Source organism: Pseudopipra pipra, chromosome 6 (assembly GCF_036250125.1).
Source record: "Pseudopipra pipra isolate bDixPip1 chromosome 6, bDixPip1.hap1, whole genome shotgun sequence".
Taxonomy (NCBI): domain Eukaryota; kingdom Metazoa; phylum Chordata; class Aves; order Passeriformes; family Pipridae; genus Pseudopipra; species Pseudopipra pipra.
Window position 1 is genome coordinate 29,648,194 of NC_087554.1, and position 12,115 is coordinate 29,660,308.

The 12,115-nt window shown below is 45.2% G+C and overlaps 2 protein-coding genes across 2 annotated transcripts in view; one reads left to right on the forward strand and one right to left on the reverse strand.

Annotated features, from left to right (window-relative positions):
• MAP3K9 (mitogen-activated protein kinase kinase kinase 9) overlaps nt 1-12,115 on the forward strand; it is a 129,654-nt gene that overhangs the window by 73,574 nt on the left and 43,965 nt on the right. The window lies entirely within an intron of this gene.
• TTC9 (tetratricopeptide repeat domain 9) overlaps nt 10,750-12,115 on the reverse strand; it is a 28,042-nt gene continuing 26,676 nt past the window's right edge. Inside the window, exon 3 of the mRNA XM_064658272.1 lies at nt 10,750-11,896. Coding sequence (XP_064514342.1) covers nt 11,817-11,896 — 80 coding nt within the window. The 3' untranslated portion in view covers nt 10,750-11,816. The remainder of the gene's footprint in view (nt 11,897-12,115) is intronic.

Below are 12,115 nucleotides of genomic sequence, written 5' to 3' on the forward strand. Positions count from 1 at the left end.
ATCATAGAATGGTTTGGGTTTGAAAGGGACCTTAAAGACCATCTAGTTCCAACCCCCCTGCCATGGGCAGGGACACCTTCCACTAGACCAGGTTGCTCAAACCTCCATCCAACCTGGTCCTGAACACTTCCAAGCATAGGGCACCCACAACTTTTCTGGGCAACAAGTGCCAGTATCTCACCATCCCCAGAGTAAGGAGTTTCTTCCTTATATCTAATATAAACCTGCCCTCTTTCAGTTTAAAGCGATTCCCCCTTGTCCTATCACTACATGCCCTAGTGAAAAGTCCCTCTTCAGATTTCTTGAAGTCCCCTCTATGTCCTAGAAAGTGCTATACGGTTTCCCCAGAGCCTTCTCTTTTCCAGGATGAACAACCCCAACTCTCTCAGCCTAACTTCATAGGAGAGATGCTCCAGCCCTTTGATCACCTTCATGACCTCCTCTGAACATGCTCCAAGAAGTCCACGTCCTTCTTATATTGGGGGTCCCAGGGCTGGACTCAGTACTCCAGGAGGGGGCTCACGAGAGCAGAGTAGAGAGGAATCAGTTTTCTTTCCAAGCCAAGGCAGAGGGAGATTTTCCTGTGTGATCGGATTAAGAACAGAGACAGCTCTAAGGCTCCCACACTGCAGCTGGGCTCTGTGAATACTGGTATCTTTTTTCAAGCAGCAATCTGAGGTAGAGAATCTCCTTCCCATTTTTAAGAACTGCTGAGGAAAGTTTTGGTGTCCACAACATGACACATCTGTGCAGAATGAGCAGCTCTGCCCATTCCTCCTGTCAAGAAATCTAGTATTGATGTGACAGGACAATGCCTCCCAGTCAGCAGTAGTTACCACTTCTAGAGCCTTACCAGAAAGGTCAAGTACCCAAAAGGCTGGGAACACTGAATCCTCTTTCTCCACCAGAAATGGTCCCTCCAAACGAGATAGTCCTTGGATATCTCAAAGGTTAAAGGCAAAGTGTTACAATAATTCAGAAAATGAAGTATGCAACCCACGGTTTGATGTCACCACCAGCCAACCTGAGAGCTCCATCTGCATCCTGCTCCCTGTAACCACTCTGTAATTATGTCTCATTGTACAGCATTTTTGTTCAACAACTCGCTGGCTGTTTTTCACATCAAATGAATTATTCAGCAGCAGACTGTGTTCTTGATTCTAACAACAACAGCAATAATATTTCATGCTCATAGAGTCCCTTCAAAAGTGTGCTGGAAACATTATTTGTTGAACTCTTCCATACTCAGCAACAGAAGGTGGGGCTACTTCAGTGAAGTGAGAAATGAGTCTCAGCACAGTGCTCTGACATGGGCCAAATGAGAGTGCAGAACTAGGAGAGAAGTCCAGCTTCTACTGCCTTACCCAGCTTTTCTTCCCCTTTGAGCTACTTTTCAGCCCTGTACCCATCTATCAGATCCTCAGTCACTTTTATCACCATTATTTTCTTCAACACCTTGGGGAAATGCTGATATTTGTCTGGATCCGGCCCACATTCTCAGACTAAATTCCCATGGAATTTGGCCACATGTATCCTTTAAAAAGCAGAGAGATGCAGATCTGTTCTTTTTGTGGAAAAAGAATTGTGATGTCTGATTTTGTGGAATCTGTTTCTCAGTCACATGGGATGCATCTCAGTAAGGAGTGTTGACTGCACAGATACAAAAGGACCTAATGACAACACAGCAGAAGAGAAATTGGGATGAGTCAAAGAAGTCCAGGGTGAAACTTGAACATGAGTCAACAAAGCCTTGCTAGTGCAGCAAATATGTAAGGAGGCCTATCTTATATAAGACCTCTGAAATAATGCTCCTGCTCTCTCTTGTACTGGAAGGCCAGAGCTGGAGAACTGTCCTGCCTTCAGCATTGCATTCCAATAAAGATGTAAACCACCTGGAAGAAATCCAGAGGAGAATGAGAAGAACAAGCAAGGAGCCAGAAAACTTGCCGAGTTGCAGAAATGTTGATGGAAGCTGAAAGATCAGTCCTAGAGAAGAGCCTTTCACAAAAATCATTAATTGCTGCAAAGAGAGAGACTAACTTTGTGATCATATCTGCTGTAGCTGAAAAGAGAAGCAATTGGTTTAAATTACTGGAAAGCAGATTTAGTTTAAGCTTTAGTAAAAAGTCTCTTAACTTGCCATCTAAAAAGGCAGTGATATTCTGTCATAGGAGGGTTTTAAGAACAGGTTAGATAAATATCTCTCAGGAGCAGTTTAACTTGATCTGACCTAATTGCCTTAAGGTAATGGGTGATGTACATGGTCAATTGAGGATCTTTTCCAGTCCTATTTTCAGAGTTGATACTTCCTCAGATTTATGGTATGAGATGATATGGCTTGGCTTGGCTTGCTCATCATGCACAGAGCTGTGAAGTCCTTGCAGGGACTTTGTGTTTATACTGATGATGAGTGAAAAGGAGAGATGTCATCTTTTATTAGACAGCCATCTTTCATTAGTCATATGTGAGTCCATCTGACATCACAGAGATATAAACATCTGGGATCCCTAGAGCTCCACATCAGTCTCCAGACTAATAACAGGTGGAGTGGAAATGGCTGTCCCGGAACACTGAAAATAAGAGGGATGTCTCTCAACAACAGCGTATGTCATAGAAGAAGATGCATTGCTTGAGAAGAAAAATGGAGCTCATTTTATAATGGGAACCAGTACTAATGACACTGTGGGATTCCTCATTTTTCTATTGCTTTGAAATTTGACTGTGTATGCTCTAAATAACAGGATTTTTCTAGCTCATAGTGTTGTATTTCCAGCCACTGATCTGAGAGTCAAGCTATACAGTTACCTGTAATCTGTGGATTCAGACCTTCTCTCATATGTACATCTTCTCTCATATGGAAATAAGTTTCCAGACATCAATCAAATCTTCCAGACTGACAGCCTGTTGAACAGCAACTTGACCTTGCCAGGTTGAGGTGAAAACCTAAGTCTGGGTTGGTGCTGTGACACGTTGGTTCGGTAATGCTCAAGGCAGGCTTTTCTCTTGCTCAGCCTTTCCATTTTGCTGGGACAATGACTAGATAACTATTTTTCTGTGCTTATATGGAAGCCCAGGCCTGTGTGATACAGTCCCTGCACCAAAGACTGGGATAGTCAAAACCAATGAGGGTTGTTAGCAATGTGGATATGCCAGTCAGAGTCAGCCCTGCCTTTGTGACCCACCCCTGCAGTTTGCAGAGCTGATGTGAAAGCCTGGCGTCTGGACTATGAAAGGGTCACACATCTGTTTTGCTCAGCTGATGCTGAGACCTGGCTTTTTGTGAGCATCCTGGCTCAGCCCCCATATCTCGCTCAGCCAGAGGTCATCTGAAGGATCCCATGAAAGGACTTGCATCTTGGCTTGTGTCCTTGGGCTTATGTGGTCTCCCTGAGTCAATGCTCAGAGCTTGCTGGGAGGCAGCTGAGCCTCAAAGACAACCTACTGAATTCAGCAAGCTGTTGGCTGGATCTAATTCAGCCCCAGCAAGATGCTGGAGACCACCTCTGAGTGAGGAATATGCAGTTTGCACGTGGCCATTTCTCTAACCAGAAGTTTGTAGGAAGTAACATGAAACAGCTGGGATTTTATCTGATGCCAAGAGATCTGCTGTAACCCAGTACTGCTGCTGCGTGAAGTGGAGGAAGTCTGCAGAGTCTGTAGCTCTATCACCAGCTCTTTTCAGGGAGCTGATAACGCAGTTCACCCAGCACATGGCTTTCCCCTGAGGCTGTTCCAGGCTATGCTAAAATGCTTTCTTTGGGCTGCCATCATGAAATAAGAATAACACAGGCAGCCGAGTGGCTGCAAATTATCCACTGTTGGTTAAGAAGTGAAAATCCTTTGTTCCCAACTTAAATTCTCCAGCTGCCTTTGCTAAGCAAAATCAGAGAAATGCTTAGTCTATCTGTTTCATTCTGGATAATCTGAATATTGGCCACATTTTTCCAGTGGCCACTAAAATACATTTTAATTTTAGTATCACATGCTCAGCAACAGTTTCCATCTAGAACATGAGTTAAAGATCTTGCTGCAGGAGGAAACAGGTGCAACTACATCTGAGTTTGTACCACTGCTGAAGGAGAGGCATTGACAGCAAAAGCTCCCCCCCACCAAACTGAAACAGCAGCCTGCTTTATGGACAACTTTGGCAGAAGGGCTGGAATCTGAAGTCACCAAGAAAATATCAGCCTTGGAAAAAAGCTCTCATTTGCTTTGTTTCAGGTCTCAAAATAACTCTGTCCCCAAAACACATACCAAAGGTGACTTACCACTTCCAGCTAGTATAGGTCTTAAAATGATGACGCTATGCACAATGTCCCTGTCCCCCCTTGCCCTGATGCTGCTGTCATGTGTTAAAAAATATATCAGGACGGGGCATTTGGTCTGTCTCTTGGTATAGCACATCGGAAGCAATACAAAGGCAAAAGAAAGGGATCAGCATTTAAAGGTGCAGCAGATAGCCATTGCCTGAGATCTCCTCCTTGTGTCCTCAGGATGATATCAGTTTCACTATTCCTCACTCTGTCTTCAGAGGTAGGGTCTGGTCATCCAGATGACCAAGTCCTACTAGGATTGGAAGACCTATTATCAGCTCTATCTTTTGATTTTTTTACCACATTCCATTTCTCTATTTCCTCTTTCTCTTGTGTTTCACTCCTTTTTGTGCCATTCCAGAAACCCCTCCTCTGCCCTGGAGTCAGACCTCCTGCCAGGCCCTTTTGACTTTCAGCTATGGGTATCTGTGTCTTTTTTTCCTGTGTTCCTTTTCCCACCTAAACTGTCCTTTCCTTTCTTGCTCAAACAGGATCCCAGATTCTGGATTGCATCTACTTTGATTGATTGGTCTGCAATGAGTACTCAGGCTGGTTTTCACGTTCAGTGAAGCTCTTGCTTCCCTTGAAATATCTTCTCCCTCCTCTCTCTCCCTGGGGAACAGTGTGTAAGCAGTTATGTTCACTGCAGATTCATGGCCAGATAAAAGCCTGCAGAACTGGGAACTGTAACAATATAATATATAATAATATACAACAGCGATAATGGGTAACCAAACATTTGCCCTGCTCTTATTTCAGGAGTCAAGCAGTCAGTAAGAACATATCAGGACTGGCTGAGCTGGAGCAGGTCCTGCTGTGGAATGGACTGGGCAGCAGGTGGTCTGGTCCAGCTCTGTCTTGTACATTTCTGCCCTCAGGGCTGCACGTCACAACCCCCTCATGCACCCACCCACCCACACATTCACATGTGTGTAGATGAGGAGAGCCTCCTTAAGTGATGAAAAAAAAGTCACTAGTTGAGATGATTTAATATTAAATCTTGGTTCTGTTACTAGGAACCAGATCTTTCTCCTTTTGTTGCAAAGTGATTTTTTTCTCTTGGCAGAGTTCTTTAAAGAAAGCTGTTCTGTCATCTTCAGTGCTCAAATTTTGCATTTTGGATGCCAATATTACACAATAGTTAACACCAAACCTTTACAGCACTGAGGTTAGCTGGGGTCTAATACATAAAATGTACAGTTTCATGTTAATAACACTTTTGATTTGAAGCTCTGACAATAGACAAGAGAACATATGCTTATGTGCTTCTGTTAGCTCATCTGTGGGGAGAAAATAGTCCAATGAAGAGAGTACACCAGTGATTCACTCTTTCTCTGAGCTAATCTGCCATCTCTTCTGTGGGCTTTGTGGGCAATAGGGAGCTCTCGTGAGTGCCATGTGTACACACACGCGGTGTTCTGGTATACATGTATACAGGAGCCCGGGCATGTGGAATCACTGAAGTTCTGGTGGCACTACTTGTATGAGAATCCATGTTGGTCCCAAAGCTCCAGCCAAATTCCTATTTAGTGATGCCCTTTCCAATTCCACCTGGCTGCATTACAAACTATTTCCTCACTAGTGACAGGAGTCGCCAGGGGTAGCTACCAGCTGGCACAGGTTCACACTCCCCACAGGCAAAAGGGGAGCCCTCTGGAAGGAAATAAAAGTTGTGGAAGTTAGTTTTGTAGAGCTGCTGCTATTTATAAGATCTGGCTGGGAATAAAGGAAGGAAGGAGCCTGTGGGTAGGGCCTGTGAAACCTCTCTTGGAGAGCAGCTTCATTCACCATGGCCACAGTTGAATAGTGCCATATGTGCCCCCTTACCTATCCATTAACAAGTGCTTACCATAGGATAAGGAGAGAGTGTAAAAGTAGAGTAACAAGGTAATTTCCTGGGCACTACATGGTCTGTTTATTTTCTGATTCCTAACCACAACTGGAAACAGTTGCTGTAGGCACAGTTCTCTGGGCTGAAGAGAGAGCTGGTCCCTTGCTCTGACAGAGAGCATCTCTCTCTGCGAAGCAAAGGAGAAGGGTTTTTTTTCCTCTCTCCACATCTGTGCCTTCCACCTCACAAGCTACTAACTGCCTCAAAGTCACATATTGCCACAGGTTTCCTCTCATGTTCTCATCAACTATCCATGAATTTACCTTCCTTCAATTGCAGGTGTGAGAGAGGTTAGGAGAGTATCTTGTCTTCTCATCACCTTCACTGAAGTAGCATCGAGGCTGTTGTTGGTGTGCCTGCAGCACTTAGTGACCAAGCAACTCCTAAGAAGATCAACTCAGAACAATCTTTGGAATCCAACTCTTACCAGCTGCAGTGATACAAAGTCCTACTAATTGGTTATGCAAACACATGGATAGTATTAAGAAACGTGATAATGTACTGCATCCTCGCAAGCATCCCATCTGGGTGACATGACACATTGGCCCACCACTGTTTCTCCTTATTTAAGTAACCCCTGCCCAAGCCTCTAAACTACTGTGCAGATCAAGAAGTTCTGCCATAGAAACTTGGGAGGAACATCAGTGAAAGGTGAACAAAGAAGGAGAGAAAAGACAGTCAGCAGGTCTTGGGTGAATTTGGTTTGATTTCCCCTTTGCCCAGTGCATACCCTCCCCCTTCCCTTCTCCTGCCCCTCAGAAAAAGTGAAAAGAAAGGGTATCATCAAGGGACGGAGCATAAAGAAAACCATGCAGACAAAACCTCTGGAGATCTCATGTGAAACATGAGGAGAACACAGCCACTCCTGGGCCTGCTGGCTGTAGTTTGGGGAGAACATTCACACAGATGAAACTTGCAGAGAAATTCTGCAAGTGGAAGCTAAATGGAAATGCATTGCTAAGGGAGTTGCTCTGCACTCAAGACCTTCTTCTTCATCTTTTAGGCTCCTGGATTTCACTAGCAAGCCAGAATAGCCAGACCTTTGCCTTCCCATCAGTTCCGTATTCCAGTCATACCCTCTTCCTAATTTAAACAAAGACATTTCCACCCTATTCAGGCCACTTCTACCAACAGCAACTGTTAACACACATTTGGAAAAATTCTGTAGCGAGCATGTGTTTGTCTTCTCCTCGCACTTTTGAAAATGACTGTGCTGGAGGAAGGAAGCCTCCCCCTCTTGTGTCCCCTCCAGCTGGAAAAATCACATCTAATCTTGCTGCCTTTTTTTCCTGCTGTGTATCCTGCCAAAACTGGGTGTTGCTATGAATTGCAAATAGTGTGGCTAAGCCTTTGGTCAGTTGTTTTTTTTTCATTATTTCAATTCTCATTCTGCCCATGAACCTGGGTTTGGCTCATATTTTGCATCCCATGATCATTTCATCTTCACATTGCCATTTGACTGCTCCACAGAAACATACCATCAACTTGTAGTGGACATGACTACCTCCAACAGAGACAAGTCCTTCTCTGTCTCTCCAACTCCCTGTAACAATGTTTGGTTAACTTGGGTGGGATTGGGTGCCCTCTGCCCACACCTCCACATCTGGCTATTAAGGACCACTCAGTGGAAAAGGTGTGTAACTCAATATTTAACTATGGACTCTGGAGGGTCTTGTTGTATATGTAGATCTCTTTCTTGGGGGCTTGATACTGGGTTCTCCCCTTTACAGCCAACCCTTATTTCACTCTTTTGTTTCCTGTTAAGACAGTTCTTGGACAAAACCACAAGTTTCTCCCTTAGGTATTCTTAAATTCAGCAGATGCCACAAAATAAACTTGCCTATGGTCTTTTAGGGCTTCTCTAGAGCTGAAGAGCCTCTTGATATGTTGGATGTCAAATCTGCCCTCTCTTTCTTCTGCAGAAGACAAAGCACTTTAGAAGGTTTCAAAGGCTCCTTCTTACTCCCCTGACACACACAGTAGAGGTGATGTGTCTGCACATCTTTCTAATTAGACTGCAAGGCAGAACTGGCTACTATTGGGAGAGTACAGTCCAAAGGAGTTCTGGGGATTTTGGTGGCATTGCTGCCATGTCTCTCCTTGCATGTGGAGGGTCCCCAACATGGAGTTTTGTCCACTTTCTCTCAGGCTCAGTGTTACTGTGGAAACATACAAATGCTACACACTGTCAAAACAGTCTCTGACTGTTTTCTTAGGTGACTTCCTTCTTCAGCTTGTGTTGGGAGTGTGCACTGCTTGCAGGTGCTCTGGGTGTCAAGGTATGTAGGGACAAGAGTTTTCTGCAGAAAATAGGTTGTTGTGTAGTCCCTGAAGGCTCTCTGAGATCTGTTTCTTATGCACATTCACGAACTTCCCTCTTTCTCCCACCCTTTGCAGTGCTCCTGAAGGGAAAGATGCTGAAAACTGAGGAGACTAGAGCCTGCTGTGCCTTTTTCATACTAATATATACAAGGGATTGATGCAGTGACAGTATGTCAGTAAAGCCATTGTGAGGGCTAAAATTATTTCCAGACAAAATGACAGTCATGGACCTACATCTCCAGTGGCTGGAGAATGCCCTTTCTCTTACATTAAGGTCATGAATAACAAGCCTGCCTCTGCTTGTCTGAGCTTTCCTGGGGCAGAGACTGTTTGCGTAGATGGTATCCTTTCCTCCTGTGTGGCCTGCAGGATGAATCCTCATTTCAGTCCTAATGAAGAGACACGTGGCTGTGGGATGAACTGTCATCAGCAATATGAAGTGGGGGAGAGTCACCTCTATTTGAATTATTTGTGTGCTGTGATGTATTTAGGATATAGAGGACTGCGTGCATCTGACAACCAGAATCTTACTAACTCTGTTTTATACAGTACCAGGTACACCTTACATGCAGCCAAGCACATCTCTGCCTAACCTTTATTTTCTGGTCTGGTTAAAACCACTTACAGAATTTCCCTCATTTGTCATCTTTGTCTTTAAAGCAATTCTTTTCCTAGCAGCAGCTGTAGTGCCATTTATTGCTTAGACATCTATAGTGATGGGCAGGGGTGCTTGCTATTTCTGGTCCAGATGTATGAACCGTGGGCCATCTTAAGAAGGTGACTGTGCTGCCTCCAGGATACAGCCCTTTCCTTCACAGTCACTGCACACTGTGTTCCCAATTTTGGGAAGCAGCTGCCTTCCACCACCCACCAGAGGAACATTAACTTCTGGTGCCATCTCAGCTGATATAAGTTTTACACAATTGATGTAGGTCTGCCTTATTTCAGAGACTTATATGCCACTTTAACATGATCTCTTCCCCACCTCTAATGTAAGCTGGATACGACTGGTTATGAAAAAATACGACTTAAGTTTTTTCAGAGACAATGACAGAGATTTCGTAAAATCATAGAATCATACAATATCCTGAGCTGGAAGGGACTGACAAAGATCATTAAAGTCCAACTCCTGGCCGTGCACAGGACAACCCCAAAATCACACCATGTGCCTAAGAGCATTGTCCATACACTTCTTGAACTCAGACAGGCTTGGTGCCATGACCATTTCCCTGGGGAGCCTGTTCCAGTCCCCAGCAACCCTCTGGTGAAAAACCTTTTCATAATATCCAACTTAAACCTCCCCTGACACAGCTTTACACCATTCCTTCATGTCCTGTCACTGTTCACGACAGAGATCAGTGCCTGCCCCTCTACTTCCCCTCAAGAGGAAGTTGTGGACTGCAATGAGGTCTCCCCTCCCCAGGCTGAACAGATCAAGTGACCTCAGCCACTCCTCATACAGCTTCCCCTCAAGGCCCTTCGCCATCTTTGTTGCCCTCCTTTGGACACTCTCTAAGAGCTTTGTATCCTTCTTATATTGTGGTGCCTAAAACTGCATATTCAAGACGAGGCTACGCCAGTGCAGAGCAGAGCAGGACAATCCCCTCCCTCAACCGGCTGGTGATGCTGTGCCTGATGCCCCCCACAGCACACTGTTGGCTTGTATTCAATTTGCCTTTTCTCTTGATGTTTCTTTAACAACTCCTTCAAATTTTGGCTGGAGAAAAGTGTGGCTAGATACCACAGCTGGAGTGTGGGATGCCATAGCCAACTGTCTGCAGACACGATGTCCAGTGGGACGAAAGCACACAGCACTTGGCTGAACTCTGTTCAGCTCTCTGTTTCAGTTTCCATGTTTCAGCTGAGGGCTGAGTTAAGTAACTCTGGGTATACTCACTTGACACTGACTGCCATGGGATGAAACCACTCATGTACATCCTGCAACTGTAAATAGGTCTCTGTGGGTCACTGCTGCAGCAAGTCACACTGGAAATGTGTTTGTGGCACTTTCTGATCCCATTACTGGCAGCTTCAGAAAAGGACCTTTGAGCCAAGGAGCCTGAGCTCTTAGAAACAGTCAAACTGCTGGAGAAGATCTAAACAGGCCCTATGGGCTGCTGAAATAGGCTCCAAAGCTCTTGGTCCTTCCCTGTTTGTCAGCACCATGTTCTCCTACAAGAGAAAAAAACAGGACACAGGAAGCACCGACACAAGGTGGCAGAATCAAGACCTCAATCCAATGTACTGATAATACTTAGCACTGTACATCACTGTACTGTTACTTACAAACATTAACTAATACATCCTCACAACACCCCTGCGAGGTAGGGAAGTATTTTTATCCCTAGTGTACAGATAGGGAAACTGAGGCACCAAGAGGCTAAGTGACTTGCCCAAGATCACACATCAAGGCATTGGCAGAGCCAAGGTAAGAATGAAGATATCCCTTGTTCTCCACCCCATGCTGCCCCACCACTAGGCAATGTTGTCTGTCTGGACACGGGGAACACAACAGGTGCCTCTGAAAAGCAATGCCTGGACTTGTTGCCTATGAATAATTTTTATTTGCCTTTAATGGATTATTTCACAGTTTTTCCCTCACACTGTACACCATGCTTTCACAGTCCATTCAGCGCTCTGTGGTAGCCCACAGCCTTCTTCTCCGGCACCGGGACAGTTCTGCAGGGGGTTCATAGGGTGCTCTGTGCTTTCATTAAGAGGATGTTTAGAAACAGTTTTCATTGACATTAGACTGGGAGCACGTGAGCTCTCACTGGAGACCAATAACACACACTGGAGAAGCAGGCAGAGGGAACTGATGGTAAAAAGGCATTTGCTGTCCCCTGTGAAATGACCAGCGGCCCTCTTGGTTTCTTAGCTCTTCCAAGCTCCAGTGATCACTCAGATCGGAAACTCTTGGTCTCCAACCTGCCTGGTCAGGAAGTCGTTGTTCTTGAGGTTGCTTCCATAATAGGTAATAGGCAGTCAGTTCCAGACCAGACAGGTCCCCCAGCATCGCCTACTCCAGGTGTGTGACGCTGTCTGGGAACAAGGCTGGCTGTAGTTGTTGTGCTCTTTTGCCACGGGGAAGGGGTATTACCATGGTTGGCAAGCAGCCATATGCAGCGTCTAAGTCTCTTTTTTTTCAAAACTGGTATTCAATGAAGAGCAAGGGAGAGTGGATGGATGAGGAGATGAGGATGAGGCAGAGCAAACAGGAAAATCCACCAAATGAGCTTCTAGGAAGGAAATGTTCCCCCTTGGGCACTTCAACTGAAGCGACTTCATTTTCACAAAGCTTCCTTCTCTCTCTGGGAACATCTGCTGAGCTTCATCTCTGTCAGCTGGATGTATCGTATGACATTGGTATCTGCAGGGAAAGAACGCACACATACAGGTACAGTGGTTACACAACTCCCTGTGGAAGACAGACAGGATGCATCTTCATCCTTGGTACATCACTTGGGGAGCAGCACAGCTCCAGCGCTGTGTGCTGGAACAGTATCAGCTGAAAGGGGCTCTGAACCAAACCCTGAAGCTTTGGTTCTGGAGAACCTGGTCTGAGTTGCGCTCATAATTCCTGTTGGTC